Source organism: Micropterus dolomieu, unplaced genomic scaffold, assembly GCF_021292245.1.
Source record: "Micropterus dolomieu isolate WLL.071019.BEF.003 ecotype Adirondacks unplaced genomic scaffold, ASM2129224v1 contig_10527, whole genome shotgun sequence".
Lineage (NCBI taxonomy): Eukaryota > Metazoa > Chordata > Actinopteri > Centrarchiformes > Centrarchidae > Micropterus > Micropterus dolomieu.
In genome coordinates this window covers 23,624-37,912 of record NW_025739513.1, presented here as the reverse complement: position 1 = coordinate 37,912, position 14,289 = coordinate 23,624, and the positions used below count along the sequence as shown (strand labels likewise).

Below are 14,289 nucleotides of genomic sequence, written 5' to 3'. Positions count from 1 at the left end.
TGCAGTGACATCTACATATATCTACAACCTGCATATGTTTTTTTTTTTTTTACATACAAAAGTTAAGAGAATAGTAAATACATATTGTACTAAGCCGTCACAGCCAATCTGACCATCCTTCTTTTTACATTACCAAATTTAGTTGATGTTTTATCCAAATTACAATATATGTCAGAGGTCGTGCGCCTCTGGAGCAACTAGGGGTTAAGTGTGTTGCTCAAGGACACATTGGTGTGACATTGGGGAATCGAAACAGGGTCTCTCACACCAAAGGCATGTGTCTTATCCACTGCCCCATCACCACCACCCTCATTGTTATTATCCAATAGTCAGAAATTTGTAAAACCTTCAGTAACATTCTCTTAAGCTTCTCTGGAAACAAAACCTATAAAGTCTGTTGTGATGAGCATAAGGTGATTTCTGTACTTATTCAGTTGACTGGCCATAAAAAGCAAAATTCAGTATGAGATGTTATTGTTTGGTTGACCCACTGATGTGTAATTTTAGTATTTGTAAAAATATGTGCATTTGAAATATATAAATCAAAACATATTTCCATTTTGTCATACTCCAAGAGTTAAGCTGATGATACACAGAGCAATGGTGCTGGGCAATGTTGCCGTCAACGGTAATGAGTAAAGATTATTACCGTAATCCCCTTCCCCCATCACTCCTCCACCGCTATCCGTTCAAAACATAGTCGGACTTGCCACCAGCAAGATTTCTCAAAAACTTGCCCTGTGTATCATCAGCTTCAAACAGTGTGAAAGTCAAATCGTATGAAAAGAAATATATATAGATGGGACAAAGACAATAAAGGAGAATAGAAGTTAATTAACTAAAGTAAAATAAAGGCAGATTAAATTATGTTCAAAAATGTAGTAACAAAAACAATCAAATATATGAAATGACTTAACGGACTAAAACATTACAGTAAAACGGCATTTTTTGAATTTCAAATAAAATCATATTTTATTATAATACTACACTACTTTACATTCAAAATATATTGATCAATTACATCACAGCAGGACGTCTCAAATTGTGTTTATGTTGAAAATGTTAAATGGAAAGTTTAAAAGATCAGTTTCATTTTTCCAGAAAGTCATTTACAAACTGTTTCCGGTGGATAACGTGACGTAATTGTACCGGGAAGTTATGACGTTATGATTTGCAGCTCTGCGCATGCTCATCCATTGTCGTGAGAGAGTTGCACGGCTAAGTTACGGTATGATGGCAGCTACACTGAAGAAACAGCGCAGAGTTGAGTATCAACTGTCACTTTTGTGAGAGACCATGACCCATTGGTCCAGTCGTCAGATCTGCTAAGTAGACAGATACCGTTAGCTCAGCTGAAGCTAGCCCAGCTCTGTTATTGTCTCTCGTTTAACCCAACGGCTATTTACGCACAAGTGCCTGGAGAAATGCAGAGAATAAGGACTTTGAAAACTGGTTGGCAGCGGCTAAAATCATGCTGCGAGGGAGCAGCAAAACTTGTAAACACCTCACCTTCGGCCTCACGAAATTACAGCAGTGTAAGTGTATGCTTTACTCAAACTTTATTTGAATTAAGATGACGATGAATTAAGACAAAGTGAAGAAAATGACACGCTTTTCACATTTATATTAACAGCTGGCTTTGAACTTAAGTTTCTTTCCCATCAGCAGGAAAGAAACACATTGAACACCATGTTTAAGCTAATCACAGCGCGCACACAGTGATGATTACTTACTTATATACAACCACAGCTATTACTATCTTATTCACCCAGTTCACTCATCATCTGCTCCAATAAAACCATGCTGTGTAATTGATTAATTGATTGACTCTCAGCCTGTAGTTAATGAACAACCCCATATTTTCCACTCTCTGGCCCAGCTCCCTCCTCAGAACCCAAACTCATTCGGGCTCCTCTTTGACATCGATGGGGTACTGGTGCGGGGCAGGACACCGATCCCTGCGGCCAAGCAGTGCTTCAGGAACCTGGTGGACCACAATGGGAAATACAAGGTGCCTGTGGTGTTTGTCACCAATGCCGGGAACTGCATGAGGCAGACGAAAGCCGAACATCTGTCACATCTTCTGGAGGTGGAGGTAAACTGAACACTTGACACCTTTTTAAATGTGACCTCCACTTGCTTTGTCTGGAGTCTTTTTCTCTGTACTCCCTTGATCTCAGGTGTCTCCCGACCAGGTGATGCTGTCCCACAGTCCTTTGCGAATGTTTACCTCGTTCCACAAAATGCGTGTGCTGGTGTCGGGACAGGGTCCTGTGGTGGAGGTTGCTCACAAGTATCCTTTCTTAAAAAATCAAGAACTCTGGTTTCTGCACTCCCTCTGGATATTGACCTTAAAAGTGTGCATGTTCTGTTTATTCAGTGTATTTTTGTCCATGTTCCACTTTGTTATCAGTGTTTAATCTTTGTACCCTTTGTTCCCTTTGCTGCCTGACTTTTCTCAGCCAGGCCTTTCACAGATTTTGTTGCTTTTTTTAATTTGTCATGAGGGATTGTGGTAAAGCCTTGGATTTTATTTTCACTTTCTTTTCTCAACACGTATCAAGACCTTCCCGATATATATTTTTCAAAAATGTTTAATATATACCTCCAGAATCACATTATATAAGTCCAAAGCCAAATTCTCAACACACACACAATAAGATTGCAAGCAGTTATGATTTTGTGTTAGACAAATGTATTTTGTGGCTCATAACTCTGTGTTTATCTTTAACCTGCCAATCTTCAGCCTGGGCTTTCAGGATGTTGTTACTATAGATATGCTCAGAGAGGCATATCCTCTGCTAGATGTCGTTGATCACAACAGAAGACCCAAAGATGGAGTAAGTAGCATTAATGTTGAACCTAGTTTATGTTCAGTTACAGATGAGTCACACATCTTACAAAATGTGTATGATGTCTTACAGATTCCACCCACCAAAGGCTTACGGCCAATACATGGTATGTTTCCACACACAGTCCACATTGTAGCTATAAGTGTAACTCTTAACAATGGATTCACAGTTCATAATGAACACAGAGCTGTCTGTCTTTTATATTGTGCCCTTTTTCATCCGTTTCTTCCTGCAGCTGTCATCTTATTTGGTGAGCCAATCCGATGGGAGACCAACCTCCAGCTTATCGTTGACGTGCTCCTAACAAATGGGAACCCAGACAACGCCTGGAGTTCGATGCAGTACCCTCACATCCCGATCCTGGCCTGTAACATGGACCTGCTGTGGATGGCCGAGGCAAAGAATCCCAGGTACTGTGTGTGTGTGTGAAAAAAAGACACATTAGGATTTATATGACACCCTGAAAAATTAATAAAAGTTTTCACCACAGTATTATTATATTTAATGTCTCTGTCTCATAGGTTTGGTCACGGGATGTTCCTGGTGTGCTTGGAGAGCCTGTACAAGAAGGTCACGGGCTATGAGCTGAAGTACGAGGCTCTGATCGGTAAACCCAGTGTGGTGACTTATAACTACGCTGAGCTGCTGATTAGGCAGCAGGCAGAGAGCCTTGGCTGGACCACACCTGTGAAGAGGCTATATGCTATAGGGTGAGTGACTCAGTCTTCTCTTGACTTGAGACCCACATTTGATACTAAGAATCATGAGGTTTGTCCTTTTCTGTTTGATGTGAAGGTCCATTTTAATGTGTTGTCACTCTGCCTCTCTTTATAGTGATAACCCCATGGCTGACATATACGGTGCCAACCTCTACAACCGCTACCTCCAGGCTTCTCTGCGTACCAAGGCCCAGATGCAGGCTAAGAGTGGCGCAGGAGGTGCAGATCCCTTGGCAGAAGCTGTCGATGAAGCCCCTAAAATGACATCAGCTGAACTAGGCGGAGCGTCAAGTATGTATGGGACAGAGGAGGACCTCCCCGAGGGGTGCGTCTCCATGCTGGTGTGCACAGGGGTGTACAGCAGAGACGAGCAGGAGCTGCCCTCAGACCCGACGCACACTGTCACTGAGCAGCGAATCTTCCACGGTCACAGGGACTTCCGCTTTGACCCCAGCCTCACCCAGCCGTCCTTCGTGGTGCAGGATGTAAAGGAGGCGGTGGAGCTGGTGTTTCAGCAGGAAGGCTGGCCTCTGGAGTAGGATGCGCAGCTCGAGTCTGTCAAACTCAGGCTTCAACTCAAAGCCGTCCAATAAACAGATCTTAATGGAACTTAACAGGTAGTAGCAGAAACTTTATGCGTGTATTTTGTTTTCTAATCTAAGCCCCCGATTGTCACTGGGGAGATGAAGCTGTTACTATGGCTAGTTCTTAGAGAGAAGTGTCATAGAATCAGCCAATATGCAGGTTTACACTTAATATAGTAAAGGGACGCACATTTTAAGTCGGTCATGCTTTGTAGTGTGTGACACACTGCTGCAGTACTTTTTTTGCATTTTTCCTGAACACACACACCCATGTTTCTGATGGCCCTACTTACTATATATATATATATATATATATATATATATATAAAGTCAAGGATTCTAGGTCATCAAGTCGTACGTGCTTCCTTTATGCCTTTGCTTTCTCTTCACATTGTTAAAGGGTATTTCTGGTCATTTTAAAAATGGACCCTACATATTTTAGGGTCTAAATGACTATAAAAAATTATAGGTACCATTAGTTCACCTCAGCTGGCAGCTGCAAAACAGGCTGCAATGGCTACAATGAAATCCTTGCAGGCAATTGCACCCCTCAAAAGTACATCTACTCCAAGTGCTTGTTTTAGCCACTGACAGACACAGAAGTCTCGCTCACTCTGAAATCTTGCGAGAGGCAAGTGTTTGCACAAAGCAGGCAGTGGAAAACTAAGTCATCTTAAAGCACTTGTAATGGGCTATATTTGACGGATTACGCTGTAGCCACTGTAGCTCGTTTTGCGGCTGCTGAGGCGATCTGCTGGACCAATTACAAAACTGTATGTAGTCATTTAGAACCCCTAAAATATGTGGTTAAAAATAATAGGGCACAGGTTTAAAAATACAAGAATCACCCTTTAGTTTAAGTGTTGACTTGCGTGTATTTTTATTACACTATCATGGATGAGAGTTCAAACAATGTTTCACCTTAATCAAGATAAGATGGATTTTCTTTGTACAACACTCTACCTAACTGGGTCATCTTGCCTTTCCTAAATATACACCCACCCAACTAGATCAGTTCTTTGTTTGTTTTTACTGCTGTCAGCTTGTTTTTTTTTTTAAGATAGGGTGAATGTGTAAACCACTAATGCTGTCGAGATTAAGCTGCCAGTTTTGCTTTTTACTGAATCAATAGTACGGTAATTTTATTTTAGTGCTATTTTATGAAAGTGTCTGAATCAGACGAAGTACCTAGAAATGAAAAGGGTGCTATTTTTCTGTCAAGTAGTTCTGAAAATCTTACGAATGGTTAATGTCTGTATTAGAAGACTTTTGTGGGAGAACAAATTTAATTACAGTGGCAGCTCCTGTGTCATAAAGTGCTTGTTTGTCATATTTGTAACTGACAGGTATGACACTGAATGATTTGCAGGAGATTTCAATTGCAGGTTTAAACTGTGAACTCTGGTAATGTACTTTAAAAGCAGTACTGAATTAAAGACCAATTAAAAAGGATGGAAGACACAAAAACATGTGCCCTGTCAAGTGAAAACATTCTGTATTTCCATAGTACAGTCTTAGTACAGAGTCCTCCAGCAAAGTTTGTACTGCTGGAGTCATTATCACATTCAGCAGCAGTTATCCTCAGAAGCAACCGTCATTAAAACCTGTGTTATTGATTCTACTGACTGTATAAATATCAATATAAAACATACACAACTTATATTCACACACACACATTGCAACATATGGAGTTCATATGTAGTTCTCCTAAAACTAAACCTCTTATTAAAAACACTTGTACACTGAGACTGTCAACACCAATTTTCAAGTCTTAAACAACACGTCCGCTCAGCACCCACACTTTCTGTCTGAGGACGCAGTACCAAGGACTGGGTGGGAGCTGTTACTCAAAATTAATTGAGGCGAGCCTTGAGAGGCCTCGTCTGTGATGGTCATGCCGTTGCGTGCCAGCAGCTCCCGGGCCATGAGGATGAAGGCCGCCTCCACGTTCTGGGCCTCCTTGGCTGAGGTTTCAAGAGCAGCCAGCACACCCTTGTTCTCCGCCAGAGTGCACGCATCCTCGAACAACACCTGCCTCTGAGCTTGGAGGTCTGACTTATTACCTGCAGTGAAGAACACAACAGGAAGTGTGTATAGTTAACATGTCACATTGTTTCAGCTCAACAAACCAGCAGTCCAAAACCCAAAGATATTCAGTTTACAAAGATATAAATCAAAGAAAAGCAGCAAATCTTCACTTTGGAGAAGCTGGAAGATTGGACTTATTGGCTGGGTAGTGATGGCACAATAGATAAGACACATGCCTTTGGTGTGAGAGACCCGAATCCACTGTGACCCATCCACCAATGTGTCCCTGAGCAAGACACTTAACCCCTAGTTGTTCCAGAGGCGTGCAAACTCTGATGTATAGCAATTGTAAGTCGCTTAGGATAAAAGCGTCAGCTAAATGAATAAATGTAAATTATTTAAACAGTAAAATAGGTGTATAGAAAAGTAATAGATTCTTTTTCTATTGTCGATTAAGGATCAGTGTGTATTATTTAGGAGGCTATATTGACAAAAATGCAAATAAAATAACTATGTTTTCAGTGGTGTATGCCCTTACATAGTTACAAACAGTGTTTTTATTACCTTAGAATGAGCCATTTCTATCTACATACACTGCAGATCCCCCTTAACATGGACATCGCCATGTTGTTTATAAGCTCTGATAATGATAATCCAACACATCTTAGTAGTAGCGCCCATATGGTTTCCACATTCCGACTTATAAGCACCTGAACACACACTGAAGTCGGAAGAAAGACTTCACAACATGGGAAATGGGACCATCCGATGAGCACATAAATGCACCATGAGCCACTGGCTGCAATTCGCAACACTCACCACTAGATGCCAACAAAACCTACACACTGAACCTTTAAAGGACTATCCCTGATGGCTTTAAAAATATGACCACATATTTGTGTAAAGGGGGAAAATAAACAACACAAATAAGATAACAAAAGTGCATGTGGCTGGTCTTCAGCATATTTACTGTCACAATAACCAATAAACTAGACCAGCACTATCTGCTGCTGAGAGTAAATACGCAAAAGCCAGTGAGCAGAGAAGGTAAAACAGATAATTACAAGTAAAGTTTAAGTGGTCGAGAAGTGGAGCTGCTGTCTCTCCAAGTAGCATTAGTAAAGTTGAAAACTTGAAAGAGACACAGTCTAAACACTGATGTCCTGTATGAAAAGAATATTAAAAGAATATTATTTTGTATACAATTTAAAGTGTTAAAAAAAACATCTAGTTACTTATAATTATTATTATATTATTTTCACTCCACTTACCAATGAGGATAAGTAGCACACTGGCAGCTCCATACTGCTCCACCTCCCTGATCCAGTGGGAAACCGATTCAAATGTAGTGCGGCGTGTGATGTCATAGGCCACTATGGCCCCGTGGGCACTGCGGTAGTAGCTCTGAGTTATGGTGCGGAAACGCTCCTGTCCTGCTGTGTCCCACACCTGCATCTGCAGTAACACACACAACACAAATCCAATATGAATTCAGTGGTTACTCTGGGTTAATAAATGTGGGTTAAGTGTGTCTCCAAAACAAACATAAAAAGCTCTAAAGGTGATCAGTCCTTTTTGAACAATGATTGTGTTTACAGAACCCCAAACTGATTAGCATATCAAGACATCCATGCAGGGTGTGTTAATAACAAATGAACACACCCAGAAAGCTAACACACAGGTGATATTATTTGCCAGTCCTCTTTCTCTAAAGGGAAAAAAGACACTGGTTGACTCAAACAAGCAGAGGGGTTAGTCACTTTAAGACTAGAGTAAATCCACAGACACATCTCACACATCCATGTTTTTTGTTAATAAAAATGTACCCGTTATAAAATGAAATGATCCAGAATATACGTGGAGATGTGCATTACAAGCTGTGGTCTAAGAATAAGTCTGATGAAAACTGAACTGGGTTGGACAAAGAAATAAAAAAAACTTTTAAATGAACGAAGAGTTTAACAAGAAAGAATCATCACCTACCTTCACCCTCTTGCCATCGATGTCCAGGGTGCGAACAGTAAAGTCGACCCCGATGGTGTTTTGCTGCTTCTCTATGAATATGCCAGACTTGAAGCTCTGGACCACACAGGTCTTCCCCACATCAGAGTCCCCGACCAGGATGATTTTAAACAGAAAGTCGAAAGAGTCCTCAATCTCCGGCCCTGCAGACTGCATGGTGAAGTATATAGATAAATATAAACACACGCTGAGGCTGAAACACTAGATCCTATGTGCCTTTAAGCAACAGAACTGGTTCCTTCCAAGTTGTGTCAATAAAAACTGAGACTATTTACAGAAACAGCGGTCACATCCTTGTCAGAAAAAAGGGGAAAACTGCTCCCAGCTGAATATGTGTGATCCACAGGTAAATTTGTCCCAGTAACAGATTTTAAAAAATCCCACTCAAACTGTTAAATTCAGAGCTTGCTTCTTCTGTCATTTCATTTCTGCCATCACAAAAAACAACTCCAAAATCAACTTAATTAATTATCCCACTGTAGATTCAAGTAAAAGTCCCAAGAGTTGTTTTTTTTCTTCATCCTGTACCCGTTTCCATGTCTGCGTTACACTATCTGCCACCTTCTTCAAGTCCTACACACAAGTATAGTCTGTCCTGCTGCCCTTTAGACTGCCACTTTATTTGCCCTCTACAACACCCACCTCCCCCCACCCCTTCTGGGACAAGTATACACACGCCTCTTACCTGTCTTGGTAGGTGTGATCTCCAACTGCCAGCCCACCTGCACCACTGCATCTTGGGATATAGATTTTCAATTCAGGCTCTGTAATAGGACAGAATACCAGGAAGGGGTAGAAGTTAAACTCAATGACTTAAATCACTTATTACCAAAAGTACCGGCACAGGCATAAATATGTAGATGTCATAGGGTTAGATAGATTTAGGCATGTTGAGCTCTGGTTGGTTTTTAAAACAAACTGGCTTACCATTTAACCAAGTTGGAGGTACACTGAAAGCCAAGGAGCTGGCGTCTGACTCTGAACAGAACCTTGTGTCTTTATGAAGACAGGTTTTGCTAACAAGGCTCAGTGTGCAAATACCCCTGAGCAAACAGCTTAAACCACTCCTGCAGTATAACTACTCCTGACAGAATGTAAACACTTGACGCCTTTGTCTTAACAGCTGTCCTTTGGACCCCAGAATGGCTTTTTATGCCCTACATGCCTACACGTATTAGCCCCCTCACTGACTACTGTCAACGAATACATTCCACAGCAGTCCACGACAGAAAGGGCTTAAGAGCAGAATAAGCAAAAACAAAATGCAGCAGACAAACTGAAAGGATGTACGGTAGTTAGAGACAGGTTCATCTAACATAAAGTGTAATTGAAATAATTTTACCTCAGGCTGCATGCATTGATATCAAAGTGAGATGTTAACACAGAATGAGCATACTGCTCTGGATCTGAATCAGTCTCCCTCTCTCTCTCTCTCTCTCTCTCCACCCCCTCACTTGTTTCTGTCGTCATCTCAGCCCACAGAAGAACAAGGCACAGCTGGACACAGAACAATGTGAGTGTGTGAGGGGCACTTGACCGAGCTGGGTCTATCTTTGGCTGTGACCACCAGCCACCTTCTTTCTGTTGAGTGGTTGTGTGTGGCTGATGCCTTGCTAAATGCAATAACAAATACGGTTATGTTGACCACTTACTGATGGCATAAATAACACAAGGACAAGAGGGGAAAAAGGAACTTGGATAGTGCATCTTTTATCCAAATAGCAAATTGATCCAATTTACAGGATAATACAAAATAGACTCCAGGCTTTTACATGTCTAGTCATAACAACATGTATGCTAGACATTGTTATCTTACAAAAGCTGATTCATAGATCCTTATGTACATACTAATATGAGCTAGTGCATTATTACAAAATCACTCCAGTGTACAACAAAATATAACATAGATATGGTAGCATGTCTTAATTACCACAGCTATGTTAGAGAACAGAAATCCTTCTGTGATTCAGCAGAGTCTCAATGCAGGAGCTGTGGAGGTGGTGGCTGAGTCGTGATGAAATCAGATTTGAGCTGTGACTAAGCTACCGGCTACCACAGTCATAGATGTGTGTCATCTCCTCTGCTGCAACTGTCCTGCACTCGCAGAGTGTCTCAGTCTAAGAGCGGTGCTCGAGCTTTGCTGGCATTTTCGTTGTTTCTGAGGTTTCTTGCCGGACGTCTTATTCAGTGATGTTTCTGCAGGAGGGACGTGAATCGGCTTCCATGGGACAGGATTGTAAAAGCTGGGTGATGGGTAGGATTTGTCATAGGGACCTGGAATAAATCATACCAATACAATATTGACACATAAAAAATATCAGCAAGGCAAATGAAACCAATAAGTTACAAACACATTTGATTCAGTCTGAAAACATGGATGAAAATTTGTATGTAATACATTTTATCAATTATATGGTGTCAGTTAATTCAAAAACAATAAAAACATAGTTAATAATTCCTAGATGACTGAAGTGACCTTACTTGTTGGGTAGCAAGGTGATTTGGGAGTTGCTCTGCTTTTATCATTGGCTTTTGCCAGCCACTCCTTAAACTTCTCCTCTGCCCTCTTGCGGCGCTCTTTCTCCTGCTCCTCTTTCAGAGCAGCTTCCTCCTGTCAACAAAAAGGGATCTATCAGAATCTGATCTTTTTGACTGATCAATAATAACATAACATTTAACTGAAAAATATTTTCTTATAACAGAATAATATTAACATAACATTTAACTGAAAAATATTTTCATTATAAGCAGAATACTTTAAAAAGATCCACATTACTTTCTCTTTCTTTTCCATTTCTATTTTTTCTTGATTCTTCTTCTGCAGCCAGTCTTTGTATTTTTGCTGAGCTTTCTGTTCAATCTCCCTTTGTTTTTCCTGCTTTCTCTGTATCTCCTCCTCCTCTTTGCTCTGTTTTTGAAGTTGCTCATGCTTCCTCTTGGATTGCAAGAAGAAAACAAAAAACAGATATGTCAGTATTTGATAGTGAGACATTACTGTGTAATTAAACAACATTCTGACAAATTACAGTCAATCTGCGATGATGCACATGTTGTGTGGTTTTACTGAGTTTAAAGTATTCACCTGTTCCCTTTTCATCTTTAGCCAATCTTGAATCTTCTCTTCCATGACAATCCTTTTCTGTTCCCGCTCTTTTTCTTGTTGTTCTTTTTTTTCCTTCAGTAGCCACTCCTAATTCAAAAGATATAAAAAACTTCTACTCCGAGATTCAGACAGGATGCAATAAGAAAGTTTGTCTGGGAGTATGAATAATGTGGACATTTTGTAAAAAAACTATGACTAGTCTTACAGAAACAAAGAAGAGTAAGCACTATAGCAGTTATACAGTGATGTAAATAGTAATTAACTGTGTCTTGCCTCCTCTGCTTTCTTTTCCAATTTGAGACGGTCTTCTTTGGCTTTGTTCACCAACCACATTTCCCATGCACTGAGAGTAGGTGAGCCTGCAGGCTCCATAGCTGCATTCAACATCTGCTCTGAAGGTGTTCTTGGTAGCTCACATCTGCACCAAAAACAGATGTACACTTATTCAACTCCATACTTACATTTTTGTCAGTCTGAACCATGCAGTCTGTCCTCTTTACTTGGTTCAGAAAGTATCTTAAGCTTGGAAACTTCAGCAGTACGTTACCTGACTGGTGAAACTCTGAGTCTGGAGTTCTGCTGGGGTGAAGTTTGCTGGGCCGGGCTAGCCTCAAGATCTTCATCACTGTCAAAACTGTCATGGTAGATGGGAGAAAGCAGAGAAAATGTGTCTTCGTCGTCTGATAGGAGGCCGTCGTCCAAGTCCTTGGATGTGTGAAATTCTTTCCCCTGGCTAGTTTTGACAGGGGTCGAGCTGAAGCCCTTGGACGCAGAGGCAGGACAGTTCGGCATCCTCTCTCCGGACATTACTAGCCGACGTCTGCTTTAAAAAACACAACGTCGACACATGCAAATGATTTATATTAGTTATGTGTGAGTTGACAAATGTCAAATAAAGCGATGCAACCTTTCAGTGAGGCACAATATACAAACACTAACTAGCTCATGTTAACAGCTTTTTTTCACGGTTAGCAAAGTGCGGCTAACGTTAGCACTCAAGGGTAACTTTGCTAACCAACGGCTAGCGGTGGTTAGCTAACTTAGCCATTACCTAACGTGCTCCGACAGTTCAATGCGTTACAATACGTATTAGCAAACTCAACACAGCTTGTGCGCGCAGTGTCTCTAGCAAACTCTGAAACAACTGTGAACATTTAGTGACCTACCTTTGAGCGTATATTTGGAGAAAACTCTCGCTGTGGTGCTCGTCTCTGTACTAACGCTGCAACTGACTTGCTAACAACCCCCCCCCCATGATACACCACGCCCCCACGCTCAACTGGACGCTGTTTCTGTAACCATGGTGATGCCTGACGCTTTACGCACCAAACGTTTCGAAGTCTTAAAAGATTTTTCTTGCAATCGAACAGTTATAAAGTGATGTACAAGGTGTTTGAATATGTCTGTAGGTCGCCTCCACCTGAAGAGTTTGATTGTCTGTGTCACTGATATTATTAAATTATTTTTTCAAAGCAGAATGAAATGTCAGAAAATCACACAAATTAGTGTTGTGTCGCCTCTAAGTAGAGATTCAACTGACATTTTGTTCTTGTTGACAATTTAGCAGAGATATGACTTAGCCTATATCTCTTCATGAAAGAAAGGACTGATCCAACTATCCTTATTTATGGGTTACAGGTGGGATACAATGCTTATGCAGATTTATTTGATCTTAATTTCATAATATTTCTCCCTCAAACATTTTGAGTGAAAAATGGGAAATAAATGAAACAATATCGAAATCTATGTTTTATAACTGCTCATTCTTGCCTGAGATTTGGTGACCAGGAACTGTTTTATTCCAGTGTCATTTTGTTCAATGCCTGGGCTGTGCCTTTTGATTGTACTTCGGGGAATCGGTCTATTCCAAACTGTGTGGCAGTTGTTGTCTATCTTGCAGCTCTGATCCAGCTGAGGTTAACCTGCTGATGCACTCACCCACACCTAACATTATCAGTCTAATTACCAGCACACGTTCCAAAATGAGCTCCTTCGCTGAAGGGCTGCTTTCACAAAGAGGTGTGGCATTTTGTGAGTGTTTGTAATTACCTGCTGCACTAAAGTGATTATTTGTCTTGTTTTATGTCTTTTGATGCTTATTATTGTTCTTGAGTTGTAGATTGTCGTTTAATGACTCATTGCAAACAATTATTCAGTTTCAGATAAACAGGATTTAAAGAAAAAAGTTCTAAATCAAGTGCCAACAGCCACAGCTAAATTACAGTACCTCTTAATTTTAGCAATACCACAGTGTAGAAATACTTAGTTACAAGTAAAGGTCCTGCATTCAACATTTTGGTAAAGTTAAAGTACAAAAGTGTTAGCATCAAATTAGTACTAAAAATAAAATTACTGATTATGCCCCATTTCAAAATAATGTATATTAAAATATAAATATAAAATATATTATATATATATAATAAATATAAATATAAATTATTGCTACATTAATGTGATCATAATTTTAATGTTAAAGCTATATATATATATATATATATATATATATGTTGATTATATTTTGTATTGATTATCAGAATCTGCAAAGCAAAGAAAGTAAAGCTGTTAAATAAATAACAGTGCAGTAAAAAGTACAATATTTGCCTCTGAAGTGTAGTAGGGTAGAGGTAATTATAGCATAAAATGGAAATACTCAAGTATAAGAACCCCAAAATTGTAGTACAGCACTTGAGTAAATGTAGTACTTAGTTACTTTCCACCCCTGCTCTGCATAAGTCGTTCATGAAACAAACAGTGACCACATGCCTGTATCCTGTTCGTAATTATAGAAATATTTCTGGGATGCTCTTTACTTCGCTCCCATCCATCACTCCTCCTGAATACAATTTTCCATAATGTGTCACATCCCCATGAGGCGTCCACAGTTCAGAGTAAGATCATGACGCAGGAGGATCATCAGCCACCAGCACGTGCAAAATGCAGATAGGTGTGTCTGATCCTACGTGTCTCCAGTCCAGCCCCAG

General features: G+C 40.3%; 3 protein-coding genes across 7 annotated transcripts; 1 reads left to right on the top strand and 2 right to left on the bottom strand.

The window, feature by feature from the left end:
- The first annotated feature begins 1,036 nt into the window (after positions 1-1,036).
- Positions 1,037-5,622, top strand: hdhd5 (haloacid dehalogenase like hydrolase domain containing 5). The gene is made up of 8 exons (XM_046042075.1): positions 1,037-1,535; positions 1,880-2,095; positions 2,181-2,293; positions 2,747-2,840; positions 2,925-2,958; positions 3,088-3,262; positions 3,374-3,562; positions 3,687-5,622. The coding sequence occupies exons 1-8, from the start codon at positions 1,425-1,427 to the stop codon at positions 4,108-4,110; spliced, it is 1,356 nt and encodes a 451-aa protein (XP_045898031.1). The 5' UTR covers positions 1,037-1,424; the 3' UTR covers positions 4,111-5,622.
- Positions 5,623-5,633: 11 nt separating this feature from the next.
- On the bottom strand, positions 5,634-10,274 carry LOC123965639 (ras-related protein Rab-19). Of its 2 annotated transcripts, none has more exons than XM_046042080.1 (5): positions 10,136-10,274; positions 8,891-8,969; positions 8,167-8,355; positions 7,455-7,638; positions 5,634-6,218 (listed from the first exon to the last, which is right to left on the bottom strand). In XM_046042080.1, the coding sequence occupies exons 2-5, from the start codon at positions 8,939-8,941 to the stop codon at positions 5,944-5,946; spliced, it is 699 nt and encodes a 232-aa protein (XP_045898036.1). In that variant the 5' UTR covers positions 8,942-8,969; positions 10,136-10,274; the 3' UTR covers positions 5,634-5,943. The 2 variants fall into 2 exon arrangements, with proteins under 2 accessions (XP_045898036.1, XP_045898037.1); XM_046042081.1 differs by lacking the exon at positions 10,136-10,274 and adding an exon at positions 9,548-9,686.
- Positions 9,896-12,612, bottom strand: ccdc34 (coiled-coil domain containing 34). Of its 4 annotated transcripts, none has more exons than XM_046042076.1 (7): positions 12,475-12,612; positions 11,856-12,128; positions 11,582-11,726; positions 11,288-11,395; positions 10,982-11,140; positions 10,687-10,816; positions 9,896-10,479 (listed from the first exon to the last, which is right to left on the bottom strand). In XM_046042076.1, exons 2-7 carry the CDS (start codon positions 12,113-12,115, stop codon positions 10,277-10,279), a joined length of 1,005 nt encoding a protein of 334 aa, XP_045898032.1. In that variant the 5' UTR covers positions 12,116-12,128; positions 12,475-12,612; the 3' UTR covers positions 9,896-10,276. The 4 variants fall into 4 exon arrangements, with proteins under 4 accessions (XP_045898032.1, XP_045898034.1, XP_045898033.1 ...); XM_046042078.1 differs by having other exon boundaries at positions 11,856-12,147; positions 12,476-12,603; XM_046042077.1 differs by having other exon boundaries at positions 11,856-12,131; positions 12,475-12,593.
- Between the last annotated feature and the right edge of the window lie 1,677 nt (positions 12,613-14,289).